This window comes from Mercenaria mercenaria, chromosome 2, assembly GCF_021730395.1.
Source record: "Mercenaria mercenaria strain notata chromosome 2, MADL_Memer_1, whole genome shotgun sequence".
NCBI lineage: Eukaryota > Metazoa > Mollusca > Bivalvia > Venerida > Veneridae > Mercenaria > Mercenaria mercenaria.
In genome coordinates, this window is record NC_069362.1 from 86,727,833 (window position 1) to 86,743,052 (window position 15,220).

General features: G+C 35.7%; 1 protein-coding gene across 2 annotated transcripts in view; it reads left to right on the forward strand.

Annotated features, from left to right (window-relative positions):
* LOC123564501 (cytokine receptor-like factor 3) overlaps positions 1 to 15,220 on the forward strand; it is a 35,425-nt gene that overhangs the window by 661 nt on the left and 19,544 nt on the right. Inside the window, exons 2-5 of one of the 2 annotated variants that reach the window (XM_053537141.1) lie at positions 97 to 250; positions 3,518 to 3,644; positions 12,554 to 12,761; positions 14,598 to 14,685. In XM_053537141.1, coding sequence (XP_053393116.1) covers positions 3,531 to 3,644; positions 12,554 to 12,761; positions 14,598 to 14,685 — 410 coding nt within the window. In that variant the 5' untranslated portion in view covers positions 97 to 250; positions 3,518 to 3,530. The remainder of the gene's footprint in view (positions 1 to 96; positions 251 to 3,517; positions 3,645 to 12,553; positions 12,762 to 14,597; positions 14,686 to 15,220) is intronic. The other variant, XM_045358138.2, reaches the window with a different exon arrangement.

The window sequence follows — 15,220 nt, forward strand, 5'->3', positions numbered from 1 at the left end:
TTTAGTAGCAGTTTCGCATTTTTTGATAAGAAAACTTTATTTATTGTAAAGAAATTGCGTATTTAACTATTTATTGAATTTAATTTCTTAAATCAGGGCTTTTCATCAGGAAATTGGGAAGAGGCCTTGGCCTTTCAGATTGGGAAATTTATGCGCGATAATTGTTCATTTTGGGAAAAATTATCAACCGGAAGTAAACATCGAAAGATGGAGCAAATTTATATCCCCTGCAACTTGGACTAAAATCCAGGTAACGGAACATAATGTATTAGACTGGCAATGTGTCACAACTGGTTCTGTGGGCTGTGAAGCTATTGTGCGACAAAAAATCAATACTCTAAACGCTTCCTGTAGAAAAAATAAAATGTAAACAAAATCTTAACCATCTGTTGCACGATTTTGGGGAATTTTTTCTTGCATTTTGGGAAATATCTCTGCCACAGTTGGGAAACAAAAGCATATTTTTGGATTGGGAAGAGGCCTTTTATAGGCCTCTGTTATATAAGGATGAAAAGCACTGTAAATGATAAATGTTTATATACTGTTTTGACAGATTTCACATTAATTTAAGTTCAAATATAAGACCGATGCTAACTCTACCTAAGACATTTGTTTACATCTGGTTTAGAAACTGACAACGCGTAATCGACGTACATGTGCAAGAAAATTCATTGAAGATGTTTAATGTGGCTTCAGTTTAGTAATATTGATAGAATTTTACATTTTCCATGTATTAATGAAAAAGATCGCTATCCAACGATCCCAACAATGACGAATATCCGTACTCGATCTTTTGGTCAAATTCGTGGATATCCGAGTACTCAGATACTCGTTACAGCCCTATTAAGAGGGCAGACTCTGAACTAGCTTAAGATCTTCAGCGCTCTTGGTTTATATACTGGATTTGGACGGGAGCGCTGAAGTGTACTCCGTAGGGAAATCCTACCAATAATCGTGCCAGAAATCTGACATGCTCGCGTTTGTACATTTTAAAAGAAATCGGCAGCAGCACTTTCTGATCAGTTAATATATAGTAAAATCTACCATTATGCCAAATTTTACGTATTAAAACCCATAATTGATGGCAGAACTACCTGACAATTTCGAACTGGTCTGAAACATTTACTCTACGCTGCCATCTTGCTCCTTTGAAATACGAGACTGACCTTTCACCCGCGCAAACGGCTAAGAGAGTGCTTACATGTGCCGCTTCGCGTTTAAAGTTGCATCAGCATCCCGGTGGCAAAAAAACTTGGGAAAATGGTTATTTTGTTATTGAAAATTATTTGAATTATTACTTTCATAGATAAATCCTTAAGAAAACTTGTATGTATAAATCATTTCTTTTGTTTACAAGGTGCTCTACATGTATATTTTTAGCGGCTCGCGCGGTTACGTCATGCGAGAATCTCGTTGTAGCTATTCAACAATGGCCGCCGAAATGATGCTGATCTAACAGTGACTTGTAAAAATCAGGCGATTTTATTGTAAGATTTGCTTGCAGAATTTGATAAATGGTGTTAACTGATGTAGAAGTGATTACTTTATCAAGATACCCATACGTCTTCGTTCAAAGTTTCAGTTGACTACGTTTGCGACGAAAAGTTGGACAACTAGTTAGTAGGCCTGGTCCAAAACTCTAAAGCCGCAACTATGAAAAAACAAAATATAAAAAAGCGGCATTTAGAGTTTTGGAAGCCAGTACTAACTCGGAACGTCCCTGTTTTTTGTAAAAAGTGATGTTTTTCTAACGGCCAAAACTAATAATGGTTTAATTTTGAACATTGAACTTATAGTGTTTTTTCTAAAAGTTTCGAACATCACTACGCCACTATTAAAATTGTGTGTCATTTAAAACGGTTATTCATTTAAAAAAGATTTTGAATATGAACATATGAAAATTGTAAGTATTTCAAAACTTTTTGAATTTTGAAAATCCATGAATGAGCGAAAAAGTTATTAAAAATTATAATCCCATACACAAATGATGTTAAAACCTTGTTTTGCCCACCACCAGATAAATAGATGTTAATGCTTGACGTCATGGTGATCTCTCCTAATAACTCGCCAGTAGCGGATCACTATCTATACTTTTTAATAGCATGTAGTGAAGAATGTCTAGACTTTAATGATATCTAAATTAAGAACTATTGCTCGCATTCATCATTCATATAAATGCTTCATTTATTTGAATCAGTCTTTTATGTTTGAAGTTATGAAGAAATATTTAAACCTGTTTGATTCAACAATAGGGGATCACTTGCCAATAGAGGATCACTTAGTTTATCATATTTTCTATCAATTTAAAAATAGTTTTTTTTATAAATCATGTCTTTGGGATTAGAAATAAACATTTCAAGGCAGAATATGATGATAATCAGTATATTTACATTCCAAACAGGAGATACTAGGTAAAAGAATATAGCGTTAGTTTTCATAGTTATATTTCTATACATAATTTATTAGCACCAACCATATTTAAAACTGAAATCAAAATACTGATGCATAGAACCTTATTTATTTATCTGAATTTGCCAGTTTAAACCATTACAATGTCAAATTAAGCATTGATTTGTATTTTTAAGCAGAATAAACAACCTTTTGATTATCCCTGAATTGGGTGATCCTCTATTGGTTGAATGGCTGCCTCTGGTTGATGGCACTTTTTTCCATAAAAATCACATTATTCCTATGAAAGTGTGTGTTTCACTCTTTAAAATGGTATCAAATTTGTGTAGTTTTATCTAAGAAACTGTGAGATATGCTAAAAAATATTCTACTTTGAAGAATTCAAGAGTGCTAAAATCCAAATCAAGAAACATGTTTGCAAAAGTTATCTACTCATGGAACTCAAAGTCATTAGATTAGATCCTTCTTCTTTTGTCTAAGAATTACTAAGTGATAAGCCTATATAACTGGTTACTTATATATTGTATACTCTCATATGTTTAAGAGAGGTTCACAATTTGATCCGCTTTTGGCGAGTAGACTGTAGGGCTGTGTTTTGGTTGATATTTGATGATTATTTCGATATTCATATCAGTAAAAAGTGATCGATACTTGATATGTCACTTGATATTTTTAGGGGTGCATTGTATTACGGGTATATTTATTATTATCATGTGTAGTCTAAATAATGACTTCGGGTAGACCGATTTTACATTCTGATATTTCATGTTGTCTACCTCTAATAGGGAATATCAACCAGTCAAAAAATATAACTGTTACAATATTCATCTCCTGAGTACAATTATTTGGACTACCGGTATTATCATATGATACAGACGTAAAAAAAAGGCATTGGCTAGGGATCCGGCACCCAGAGTCTAGAGGTCCGGTAATCAATATGAATACTGAGAACAGTATTTACAAAGAGGAGACTATACTTTATCTTTTAAACTACACATATTCATCATTACTATTAAGAAAGCACCCTGATTATGTTGCAACAGTTTTTAAGCAAGGATGAGCGTGGAAAGAATGTTATTAATTGTTCATAAATATATCTGTATTACAGGTCATCAGTTACAATGTCAGATACAGATGAACTAATACAGAATGTGATTGACACTGTTGATAATGCATGCACACAGAAACATGGACTTACAGAACAGTTACAGTCACTTACTCAAGCAAAGCAACAGGTAAAAAAGTAATATAGATAAAAATAAAGTTTGTTTGTTTTATTGGGTTAAATCATGCCAACTTAATTTAATGTAATATGACCATTTTCAGTGTTGTTATACTTTCTGGCCCTTTGACATCATGAGTGGCATTCAATTTTACTTTAATAGAATTCCTCTTAAGACGGTGCCAGTTGGCATGGGGAGTGTTGTACATTTCTTAACCTCTCATAAACAGATTCAGTCAAACCGAGTCTGCTGTTGTTTTTTAGCTCACCTGTCACGAAGTGACAAGGTGAGCTTTTATGATCGTGCAGCGTCCGTCGTCCGTCCGTGCATCCGTCCGTGCGTGCATAAACTTTTCCTTGTGACATCTCTAGAGGTCACATTTTTCATTGGATCTTTATGAAAATTGGTCAGAATGTTCATCTTGATGATATCTAGGTCAAGTTCCAAACTGGGTCACGTGCGGTCAAAAACTAGGTCAGTAGGGCTAAAAATAGAAAAGCCTTGTGACCTCTCTAGAGGCAATATTTTTCATGAGATCTTCATGAAAATTGGTCAGAATGTTCACCTTGATGAAATCTAGGTCAAGTTCGAAACTGGGTCACGTGGGGTCAAAAACTAGGTCAGTAGTTCTAAAAATAGAAAAACCTTGTGACCTCTCTAGAGGCCATATTTCTCAATGGATCTTCATGAAAATTGGTCAGAATGTTCACCTTGATGATATCTAGGGCAGCTTCGAAACTGGGTCACGTGTGGTCAAAAACTTGGTCAGTAGGTCTAAAAATAGAAAAACCTTCTGACCTCGCTAGAGGCCATATTTCTCAATGGATCTTCATGAAAATTGGTCAGAATGTTCACCTTGATGATATCTAGGGCAAGTTCGAAACTTGGTCACGTGCGGTCAAAAACTAGGTCAGTAGGTCTGAAAATAGAAAAACTTTGTGACCTCTCTAGAGGCCATATTTTTCATGGGATCTTTATGAAAATTAGTCAGAATTTTCACCTTGATGATATCTAGGTCAAGTTCGAAACTGGATCACGTGCGGTCAATAACTAGGTCAGTAGATCTAAAAATAAAAAAATCTTGTGACCTCTCTAGAGGCCATATTTTTCAAGAGATCTTCATGAATTGATCAGAATGTTCATCTTGATGATATCTAGGTCAAGTTCGAAACTGGGTCACGTGCGGTCAAAAACTAGGTCAGTAGGTCTAAAAATAGAAAAATCTTGTGACGTCTCTAGAGGCCATATTTCTCAATGGGTCGTCATGAAAATTGGTGAGAGTGTTCAGCTTGATGATATCTAGGTCAAGTTTATAACTGGGTCACGTGCGGTCAAAAACTAGGTCAGTAGGTTGAAAAATAGAAAAACCTTGTGACCTCTCTAGAGGCCATATTTTTCATGAGATCTTCATGAAAACTGGTGAGAATGTTCACCTTGATGATATCTAGGTCAAGTTCGAAACTGGGTCACGTGCCTTCATAAACTAGGTCAGTAGGTCTAAAAATAGAAAAACCTTGTGACCTCTCTAGAGGCCATATTTCTCAATGGATCTTCATGAAAATTGACGAGAGTGTTCAGCTTGATGATATCTAGGTCAAGTTCGAAACTGGGTCATGTGCAGTCAAAAACTAGGTCAGTAGGTTGAAAAATAGAAAAACCTTGTGACCTCTCTAGAGGCCATATTTTTCATGAGATCTTCATGAAATTTGGTGAGAATGTTCACCTTGATGATATCTAGGTCAAGTTAAAAAGTGGGTCACATGCCTTCAAAAACTAGGTCATTAGGTCAAATAATAGAAAAACCTTGTGACCTCTCTAGAGGTCATACTTTTCAATGGATCTTCATGAAAATTGGTCAGAATTTTTTATTTTGATGATATCTAGGTCACATGTGCTCAAAAACTAGGTCACTGTGTCAAATAATAGAAATAACGACATCATACTCAGTTCTACACTGGGTCATGTGTGGATAGGTGAGCGATTCAGGACCATCACGATCCTCTTGTCTTGGTTGTGTTCTATGCATCCAGTGTTTTTTTAGCTCAACTATTCGAAGAATAAGTAGAGCTATCCTACTCACCACGGCGTCGGCGTCACACCCTGGTTAAGTTTTTCGTACCAGTCCACATTCTGACAAAGTCTTTTGAGATAAAGCTTTGAAACTTCCAACACTTGTTTACCATCACCATGTCCAGTTATAGGCAAGAGTATATAACTCTGTCAAGCATTTTGACTGAATTATGGCCCCTTTTGACTTAGAAATCTTGGTTAAGTTTTTCGTACCAGTTCATATTTTGGCAAAGTCTTTTGAGATAAAGCTTTGAAACTTTCAACACTTGTTTACCATCATCATGTCCAGTTGTAGGCAAGAGTACATAACTCCATCAAGCATTTTGGTTGAATTATTGCCCCTTTTTTACTTAGAAATCTTGGTTAAGTTTTTCGTACCAGTCTACATTTTGACAAAGTCTTTTGAGATAAAGCTTTGAAACTTTCAACACTTGTTTACCATCACCATATCCAGTTGTAGGCAAGAGTACATAACTCCATCAAGCAATTTGGCTGAATTATGGCCCCTTCTGACTTAGAAGTCTTGGTTAAGTTTTTCGTACCAGTTTATATTTTGTGTAAAGTGTTTGACATATTGCTTTGAAACTTTTATATCTTGTTCAGTATTATAGTCTCTATCAATAGGCAAGAGTACATAACTCTTGTCATCTTTTTTGGCTGAATTATGGCCCTTTTTGAACTTGGAAATTGGTTCTGTTTTCATATATGTCCATGTTTTGTCAAGACTATTTGACATATGGCTTTTAAACTTTAAACACTTGTTTATCATTATGATTTCCATCTGCAGGCAAGAGTACATAACTCTTGACAACTATTTTGGCTGAATTATGGCCCTTTTTGGACTTTGACATTTTTGTCAAAATATTTGAACTGTGGCTTTGAAACTGTTAACACTAGTATATCAACATGATTTCCATCTGTAGGCAAGTGTACATAACTCTGTCAACTATTTTGACTGAATTATGACCCTTTTTGGACTTGGAAATTAGTTAAACTTTTCATACAAGTCTATGTTTGCCTAACATATAACTTAATAACATATTTGCCATCATGGTCACACATTGCCACTTAGTGCAAGACTAATCGAAATCCACAAATACAGGAAAATTTTTCGTTTAATCCATTTTTTTCTTTTGTCTGAAAATCTATGGAAATATTTTGACCCCATTCTTCAATCAATTCTTCGAATAGTCGAGCGCGCTGTCATCCGACAGCTCTTGTTAAGGCCGTTTTTTAGCTCGACTTCAAAGAATAGTAGAGCTATTGGACTCACCCATGTGTCGGCGTCTGCGTTGGCGTCCCGATTTGGTTAAGGTTTTGTATGTAAGCTGATATCTCAATAACCACTTGTGGGAATGGATTGAAACTTAACACACTTATTCACTGTGATAAACTGACCTACATTGCAAAGGTTCCATAACTCCATGTTGCTTTTTTACAAAATTATGCCCTTTTTTCGACTTAGAAATTGTTGGTTAAGGTTTTGTATGTAAGCTGGTATCTCAGTAACCACTTGTGGGAATGGATTGAAACTTCACACACTTATTCACTGTGATAAACTGACCTACATTGCACATGTTCCATAACTCTATTTTGCTTTTTTACAAAATTATGCCCCTTTTGGCTTGGAAATTGTTGGTTAAGGTTTTGTATGTAAGCTGGTTTCTCAGTTACCACTTGTGGGAATGGATTGAAACTTCACACACTTATTCACTGTGATAAACTGACCTACATTGCACAGGTTCCATAACTCTATTTTACTTTTTTACAAAATTATGCCCCTTTTTCGACTTAGAAATTGTTGGTTAAGGTTTTGTATGTAAGCTGGTATCTCAGTACCAACTAATGGGAATGGATTGAAACTTCACACACTTGTTCACTGTCATAATCTGACATGCACTGTGTAGGTCCCATAACTCTACTTTGCATTTTTTCAAAATTATGCCCCTTTTTCGACTTAGCAGTTTTGGTTAAGTTTTTGTATGTAAGCTGATATTTCAGTATCCACCTATGGGAAAGGATTGAAACTTCACACACTTGTTCACTTTATGAGCTGATAAGCACTGTGAAGGTTCCATAACCCTTTTTCCCATTTTTACAAAATTATGCCCCTTTTTCGACTTTCGTATTAATTCAATTGACAAGGCTGTTGAATAGTCGAGCGTTGCTGTCCTTCGACAGCTCTTGTTTTTTTGGTGGAAATTCGGTCCCATTCCCCTGTCCAAAATGTATGTTTTTCCCCCTATTTCTGAAAAAAATTCCCCTAGAATTTTTTTTTTTTAAATATCCCAACCAACAAAACCCTTTCTAGATGTACATGATAATGTAAACTGTACCATTTAAAACATGAGACAATGTGCTTTTATATCATTTTCTTTTTTAGTGTAACATATATGAAAAATATTGCTTTCATCACGACGTAATTATGTCTCCCACCACAGTGGTGTGGGAGACATATTGATTTACTCCAGTCTGTGTGTGTGTCTGTCACAAAGCTTGTCCGCACTCTAAGTCGAACATTTCTCATCCGATTTTCACCAAACTTGAACAAAATGTGTTTGACCATAAGACCTCGGCCAAGTTTAATAACTAGCCAAATCGGTCCAGGCGTCTTGGAGTTATGGCCCTTGAATTACCAAAAATCGGTCTTTTTACTCTTGTCCGCACTCTAATTCGAATATTTCTCATCCAATCTTCACCAAACTTAAGTAAAATGTGTTTGACCATGAGACCTGGGCCAAGTTCGATAACTAGCCAAATCGGTCAGGCATTTTGGAGTTACGGCTCTTGACTTATCGAAAAATTGGCCTTTTTTCTCATGTCCGCACTCTTAATCAAACATTTCTCATCCGATCTTCACCAAACTTGAACAAAATGTGTTTGACTATGAGACCTCGGCCATGTTCGATAACTAGCCAAATCGGTCCAGGCATTTTGGAGTTACAGCCCTTGAATTATCGAAAAATCGGCTTTTTTACTCTTCCAATCTTCACCAAACTTGAACAAAATGTGTTTGACCATGAGACCTCGGCCAAGTTCGATAACTAGCCAAATCGGTCCAGGCATTTTAGAGTTACGGCCCTTGAATTACCGGAAAAATCCGTCTGTTTACTCTTGTCCGCTCTCTAAGTCGAACATTTCTCATCCGATCTTCACCAAACTTGAACAAAATGTGTTTGGCCATAAGACCTTACCCAATTCCGATAACTAGCCAAATCCAACCAGGCACTTTTGATTTATGGCCCTTGAATTACTGATTGGATCCACTCATCCAGACCATCTAATTGGATCCACTCGTCTAAAACATCTAGAGAAACTAACATTTTTCAGAGGGGCAGTTGTGGGAGACATGCGCTTTTCTCAAAAGCATCTCTAGTATTTCCCCTATTTTAGTGGTTAAAGGTGGTCAATCACATTTAAACAACATTTAATGACATTTTTTACTTTTTGTTTATTCTGGTAGAGAATTATTTAAGGAACAAAAAGACCGATTACATAGAGTTAGATTCCTATTTGAAATGTATATTTTATTATTTTTATAAAATTTTGTAATTACTCCCCTTTAATATGAAAGTATATAAAAAGCTGGGTATTTCTTTTTATTTCGATACAATGTCTAGTTTTACATTTGCATTTGATAGACATATCAACTATTGAACAATCTGAACCAAAATGCAAGTTTAAAAACTTTGTGTAGCTTCTGAATTCATTTATTTCCAATCTATCTTGGTTGCGCAACCAAGATAGGCAAAGGGAGGTAATAATAATTTTTCAAACTTGCGTTTCTAATGAATTCCATCTAAATACATAATTTTTAATGCAAATATTTTACAAATATATTACAACATGTCTAATATTTATACATTTCCTTAGGCAAAGTATGTTTATCAAATTTATACTTATGATAAAATAACTCTATCTTGGTTGGGCAACCAGGATAGGAAAATGAAATTTTAAAAATACCTCCAGTGGAAATCTAATTTGTATTAAGTGTTAAGTGAACATAAATGAGTGTAAATGATCAGATGCTAAAGTTTCGAACAAATCCGTTACATGGCCAAAATCTGATTATCCACCTTTAAGGCACAATTTCCCCTCCTTACGGGTCCTGCCACAATTCCCCCAAAACTTAAAAAAAGCACTGGCTTCTTATAGGATCTTCTTATAGGTTAATAGTGAAGAAAGACCTCAAGTGCCCATCCAGCATTTTTCAAGCAAGGGAGAGCATATGGGTAGAAGCAAAAACCTTTGTTATTCCAGGTTGATGGTTTCCTCACACAAATAAAATATTATTCCAAGAGAGGTGTCAGACCTGCAGCAGTGAAGGGAAAATGATTTGAGGTTAATGACCTTAACCATTGGGCCACACACTGGCATACAGGCCTCAAAATAGGTAATAGGGGGAAAAGGTAAAGAGGTCCTTTCCAAGCCTAGAGTGCAACTAAGTAAAAATAATAGAATTCTCAGGGTGACATAGTCTGTTCAAGAGAAGTAATGAAATACGCAGCTCATCTCACGCTCTACAACAACTGTCTGTTATGTATACAGAAACACGGAATGGATTCCATGATTCCAAAGTACCAGAATTAATAACAATAAAATTACTGGGAGATTTTTAAATTGTAACGATTGTAAAGTTTTATTTGAAATTTAAATGATTGATACATAAAAAAGATGCAAATGACTATTTTACAATGCAATGTTTGAATTTTGAATCTGGCCTTTATTTTGTTTGAGTCATCCAGTGTGGATATGTATTGTAAAGGGATTTTGTCGAGTTTGAGCGAAAGGAGGCATTTTGAGAGGTTGTTGAGTGAATTAAGTTGGACTGCACATATTTTTATGCCCTTGCCATTTAAAGTTGGGGGCATATGGTGTGCGTTTGTGTGTGTGTCTGTGTGTGCCTGCACGCATCTGTTGTGTGTGCTTAAAATCTTGTCAGGTCATTAAATTTGTTGTGCATTGTCAGATTTTGAAATTACTTCACAGAAGCAACCACCATATCAGGACGACATGTCAGATACAAATCCAAACCTCTAGCTCAAAGGTCAAAATTACATTTAGAGGTGGCACAAGTATTCACCATAACAAGATGATATGTCACATTTAAGGCCAAAATCCCCACAAGCCTTAAAAGTCAAGGTCAAACTAAGAAGTCAAAGTTTTAAGGCCATTTTTTATGTCCCCTCTGTAACATTTTTATGAATGCATGGATATTGAAATAACTTGGCACAAACATTCATATCACAGGATGAAGTGTTACATTTAAGACGTGCACCCCTACATTACAGGTCACACTTAGAAAAAGAAAACATTTTTTGTGGCCCATATATAACTTTTATATGAATTGAGGGATATTCATTTAACAAGGCAAAAAACATTCAACATAACAGACAATGTGTTATGTGCAAGATCTACTGGTAGACCCTAAGCAGGTTTTTTTTTTACCAAGAGGGGAAGGGGCCCAGGCCTGTAAATTTGGGGAAAAAATAGCTTGGTATTTGGACAAAGGGGAATAAAAAACCTGATGTAAAGTCAATTTTTGGGGAAAACTGCATAATTTGAAAGAAATTTTCTGAGGGAAAAGCGCCTATGAATGGCCCCTGTTGCAGAAGGAAAAAAAGCCCTGCTAAGCTAAAAGGTCAAGATCACCCTTAGAAATCAAATATTGTAGGTCTATATAACATATAGAATATAACATTCACCGTTATGGATGATATGTTCAGTGTAAGACTTAGATCCATAGCTCAAAGATTGCAGAGGTGATAGATTTTACTTAATTTTTCGTGTTAATTCTGTAACTTTGTATTTCTCTGCACATAAAAGATCTTCAAATACCTTAGCACAAACATTCGCCATAGTAATACGATGTGTCAAGTGCAAGACAGACATGTAGACCCTTGACAGTCCAAAGATTTTACATCAGTTTTCTTGTCTGGTCAGTAACTTTTACATGGGTGGATTTCAAGGATATTCAAATGAATTAGTAAAAACTTTCACCATAGCAAGGTCATTAATATTTAATCATTCAATGGTGAAATAAATATATAAAGTCACATTTCTTTTTCCGTCCACAACTTCAGTATACTTGTTCTATTGTAAATGTGCCATAACTCACAGGACTCACACATCAAGTGACAGGGCATTCGTTTTGGCTGACTGATTGAATCACTTGCCCATCACCACTTTGGGTTCAAAACCTCACCTGGGGTTTAGAATTCTTTGTTTGACAAAGCCATCCAGCTGGCTTACAGAAGGTCAATGGTTCTACCCAGGTGCCTGCCATTGCCTGGAACAATGCACGGAGGGGCACCTGGGGTCTTCCTCCACCATTAAAAGCTGAAAAAAGCCTTGTAAGTAAGTAAGTAAATAACGACTTTATTTTTAGTGGATGACATATTTGGCAGAGCCAATTTACAGTATGGTCCACTGTATAAATATGTACAAGTACAATAAACATGATTTATAAACAATAATGAGAGAAAACATGAAGAAACATGACATAACTTCTGTTACAACAAAAGCAGTATGAAATGAAATAAAATTATAAAATTATATACATGTATAAACACACAAAATATTTTAAGTACACATTAATAGTCTGCATATTTAGGAATTAACTTTAAAGAATTTGTAGACAGTATTTTCTGATCATAATTTTGGTTGAGAAAAGTGCCTTAATTGTATCAATGTGACTCTAAACAAAACAATGACGACAAAATATCTAGAAAAATAACATCACATAGTGGGGGCATCTATGTCCTATGGACACATTTCTAGTTTTAAATAAGATAATTGCAAACAAAACGAAAGTGAAGTTCATGGTTGAACACAAATTATTACACTTTCAGATACAACATAGTTCCAAAATTGCAACAGACCACGTGAAGAATCATTTTGAGAATTTAAAGAAAGCTCTGAATAAATCACTAGAGGCGAGGATGTCAGAGATGCTAGCTGAGATAGAGGCACTGGAGAAATCCAACCTTGAGCCCCTCCATCAGTGTGAGGATATGATCAATCTCTCTCTGGTTGATGCTGCATCATGTATTGAAGAAGGTAAATATTTATATTCCTCTGTAGTGTTCTAAGGAATGGGAAGCATTTAGATTTGAGCCACGCCATGAGAAAACCAACATAGTGGCTTTGCGACCAGCATGGATCCAGACCAGCCTGAGCATCAGTGCAGTCTGGTCAGGATCCATGCGAATCGCTTTCAAAGCCTACTGCAATTAGAGAAACCATTATTGAACAGCATGGATCCTGACCAGACTGCGCAGATGCGCAGGCTGGTCTGGATCTATGCTGGTCGCAAAGCCACTATGTTGGTTTTCTCATGGCGCGGCTAATTTTATTATTTATGTGTGTCTACTATACATGCTTGTTCATCCAGAACTGCTTTTTAAATATTGATGTTCAACCATATTACCGTATTTTGGTGTGTATAGGTCGCGGTAATGTATAGTCCGCATCTAATTTTTGCTCTGGAAATGGTCGGAAAATTTAACTTCTAGCGTATTAGTCGCAGTTAAATTTCGGATTTTTTCCCCAGCAATATTTAATATTTACCGGCAAAAAAGTTATGGCGACGGCCATATTGATGCCGCGGACTGAATTATTTTCAGAACCTGATTGGTGGAAATCGGACAGTGTTATTTTCGTTCCCAACCATTTCGTACCAACAGTAGTATCGGTAACAGACTACATCATAGAAAAGCGACATTTTGACACTAATTGGCAGCAAACGGTTTGCGTTTACATTCTGTTGTCATGCAAGTTTAAGTGTGAATTGTTTGCACAGCAATTATAACACCTTTCCGTGTCATGTAATTAACCGCGTTCTTTTGATTCTGAGTAAAAAGATTAACAAAATATCTCTGTTTGGATTTTTTTCTTTTATTTAAAAATCAAAAGTAAAAAATTATCTTTCAAGTTTTTAATACGCTAAGAATTAATATAAACAATGTTTGGAATGGAGGACGGATCTGTCCGGATTTTATTCAACCCTGAGTACATGTCAATGGCGTCCAGTAAAACGAAAGTAGAAACAAACGTAATTCAGACTGCAAAAACATCTTTGAATTAAAGTCATTTGTAATTTTAATAGTCTGTATGGGTTATTTACGATATATTTTATTGAAAGTAACCGCTATTGGTTGAAAAGCCGCCGATATTGATATTTTTTATCCATTTTGTTCGTTCGTAACAGATGCACGTAATTTTGCGCGAGCTACGGTCAGAAAATTGGCCCGAAAAAAAAAACTGCTGGCAATGTTCTGTCGTATAGGTCGCAGGAACTTTTTCAGGCAGCAAAATGGGTAGAAAAAGTGCGACCTATACACACCAAAATACGGTATAGGTTGAAAGTTTTTTCTTTTTCAGTTTTAGAGTTTCAGGACTTCTACATTGCTGGTTTCAAAGCAAAATTAGGTGATACTGGGAGACATACTTCTGATAAAAATATTCTTCAGTACCAGTAACTTGCTTCTTAGGTGTTGTCAACTTTTGAATGGATTAAGCACTCTGCTAGGTTTTGTATATCCTGTCAGAATACTTCCAAATTGTTTTCATCAGATAGTATGATTGCATGGGAATTTAGGAGAGAATTGTGGCAGGGATATTGTCCCATCTGTAAAATTTTGTTGAGAATTATTTGTAGATGTAGAAAGTTGAGACATGCCATATTGTGCTTAGTGATTTGAACACAACATAAATGAACTAAATAGCTGTAAAAGAGTTTTCAGTGGTCTTAAAGAAAGATGACTGACTTCTAATTTATTGTACAGAAGGAATGTTATATATAGCTTGCAGTCTCACTGTAAGAAAAGATTCTGTGGTAGCTGTAAAAGGTTAATGATTGTAAAATAGAAACAAAGGAAGTATTTTATCCTGCAGGTAAGGGTATTCTAGAGAATGGACCAGAGAACAATGTAGATGCCTTACTAAAGTTCAAAGATGCTCCCCACTCAAAGGATCTCCATGTGTAAGATCTTGTTTTCTCTAGTAACCAATTTCCTTTACGATGCATTAATATTTTCTGATTGATTGAATAATGTTTTATGTAATCTGATAATCATTACTTTTGAATTTATTTACTTTGGTCTGGATTTATTATGTCTCCCACACCACAGTTGTGGGAGACCTATTGATTTACTCCTCTGTGTGTGTCTGTCTGTCACAAATCTTGTCTGTGTTCTTCGACAGTTCTCATCCGATCTTCACCAAACTTGAACAAAATGTGTTTGCCAATAAGTCCTTGGCCAAGTTCGATAACTAGCCAAATCGGCCCAGGCACTTCGGAATTAGGCCCTTGAATTACCGAAAACACAGATGCCAGTGATACAGGTTTTGGTGCATGGTTGACTCAGATACATAATGGCGAAGAAATGTCAATCTAGATGATTAGGCAGTTGTGGGAGACATGCGCTTTTCTCAAAAGCAGCTCTGTTTTATTTTAGTGTTCAGGCCTGTTTATTTTTTGTGCCAAAATATTTATGTTATTAATTCTAATATGTGCC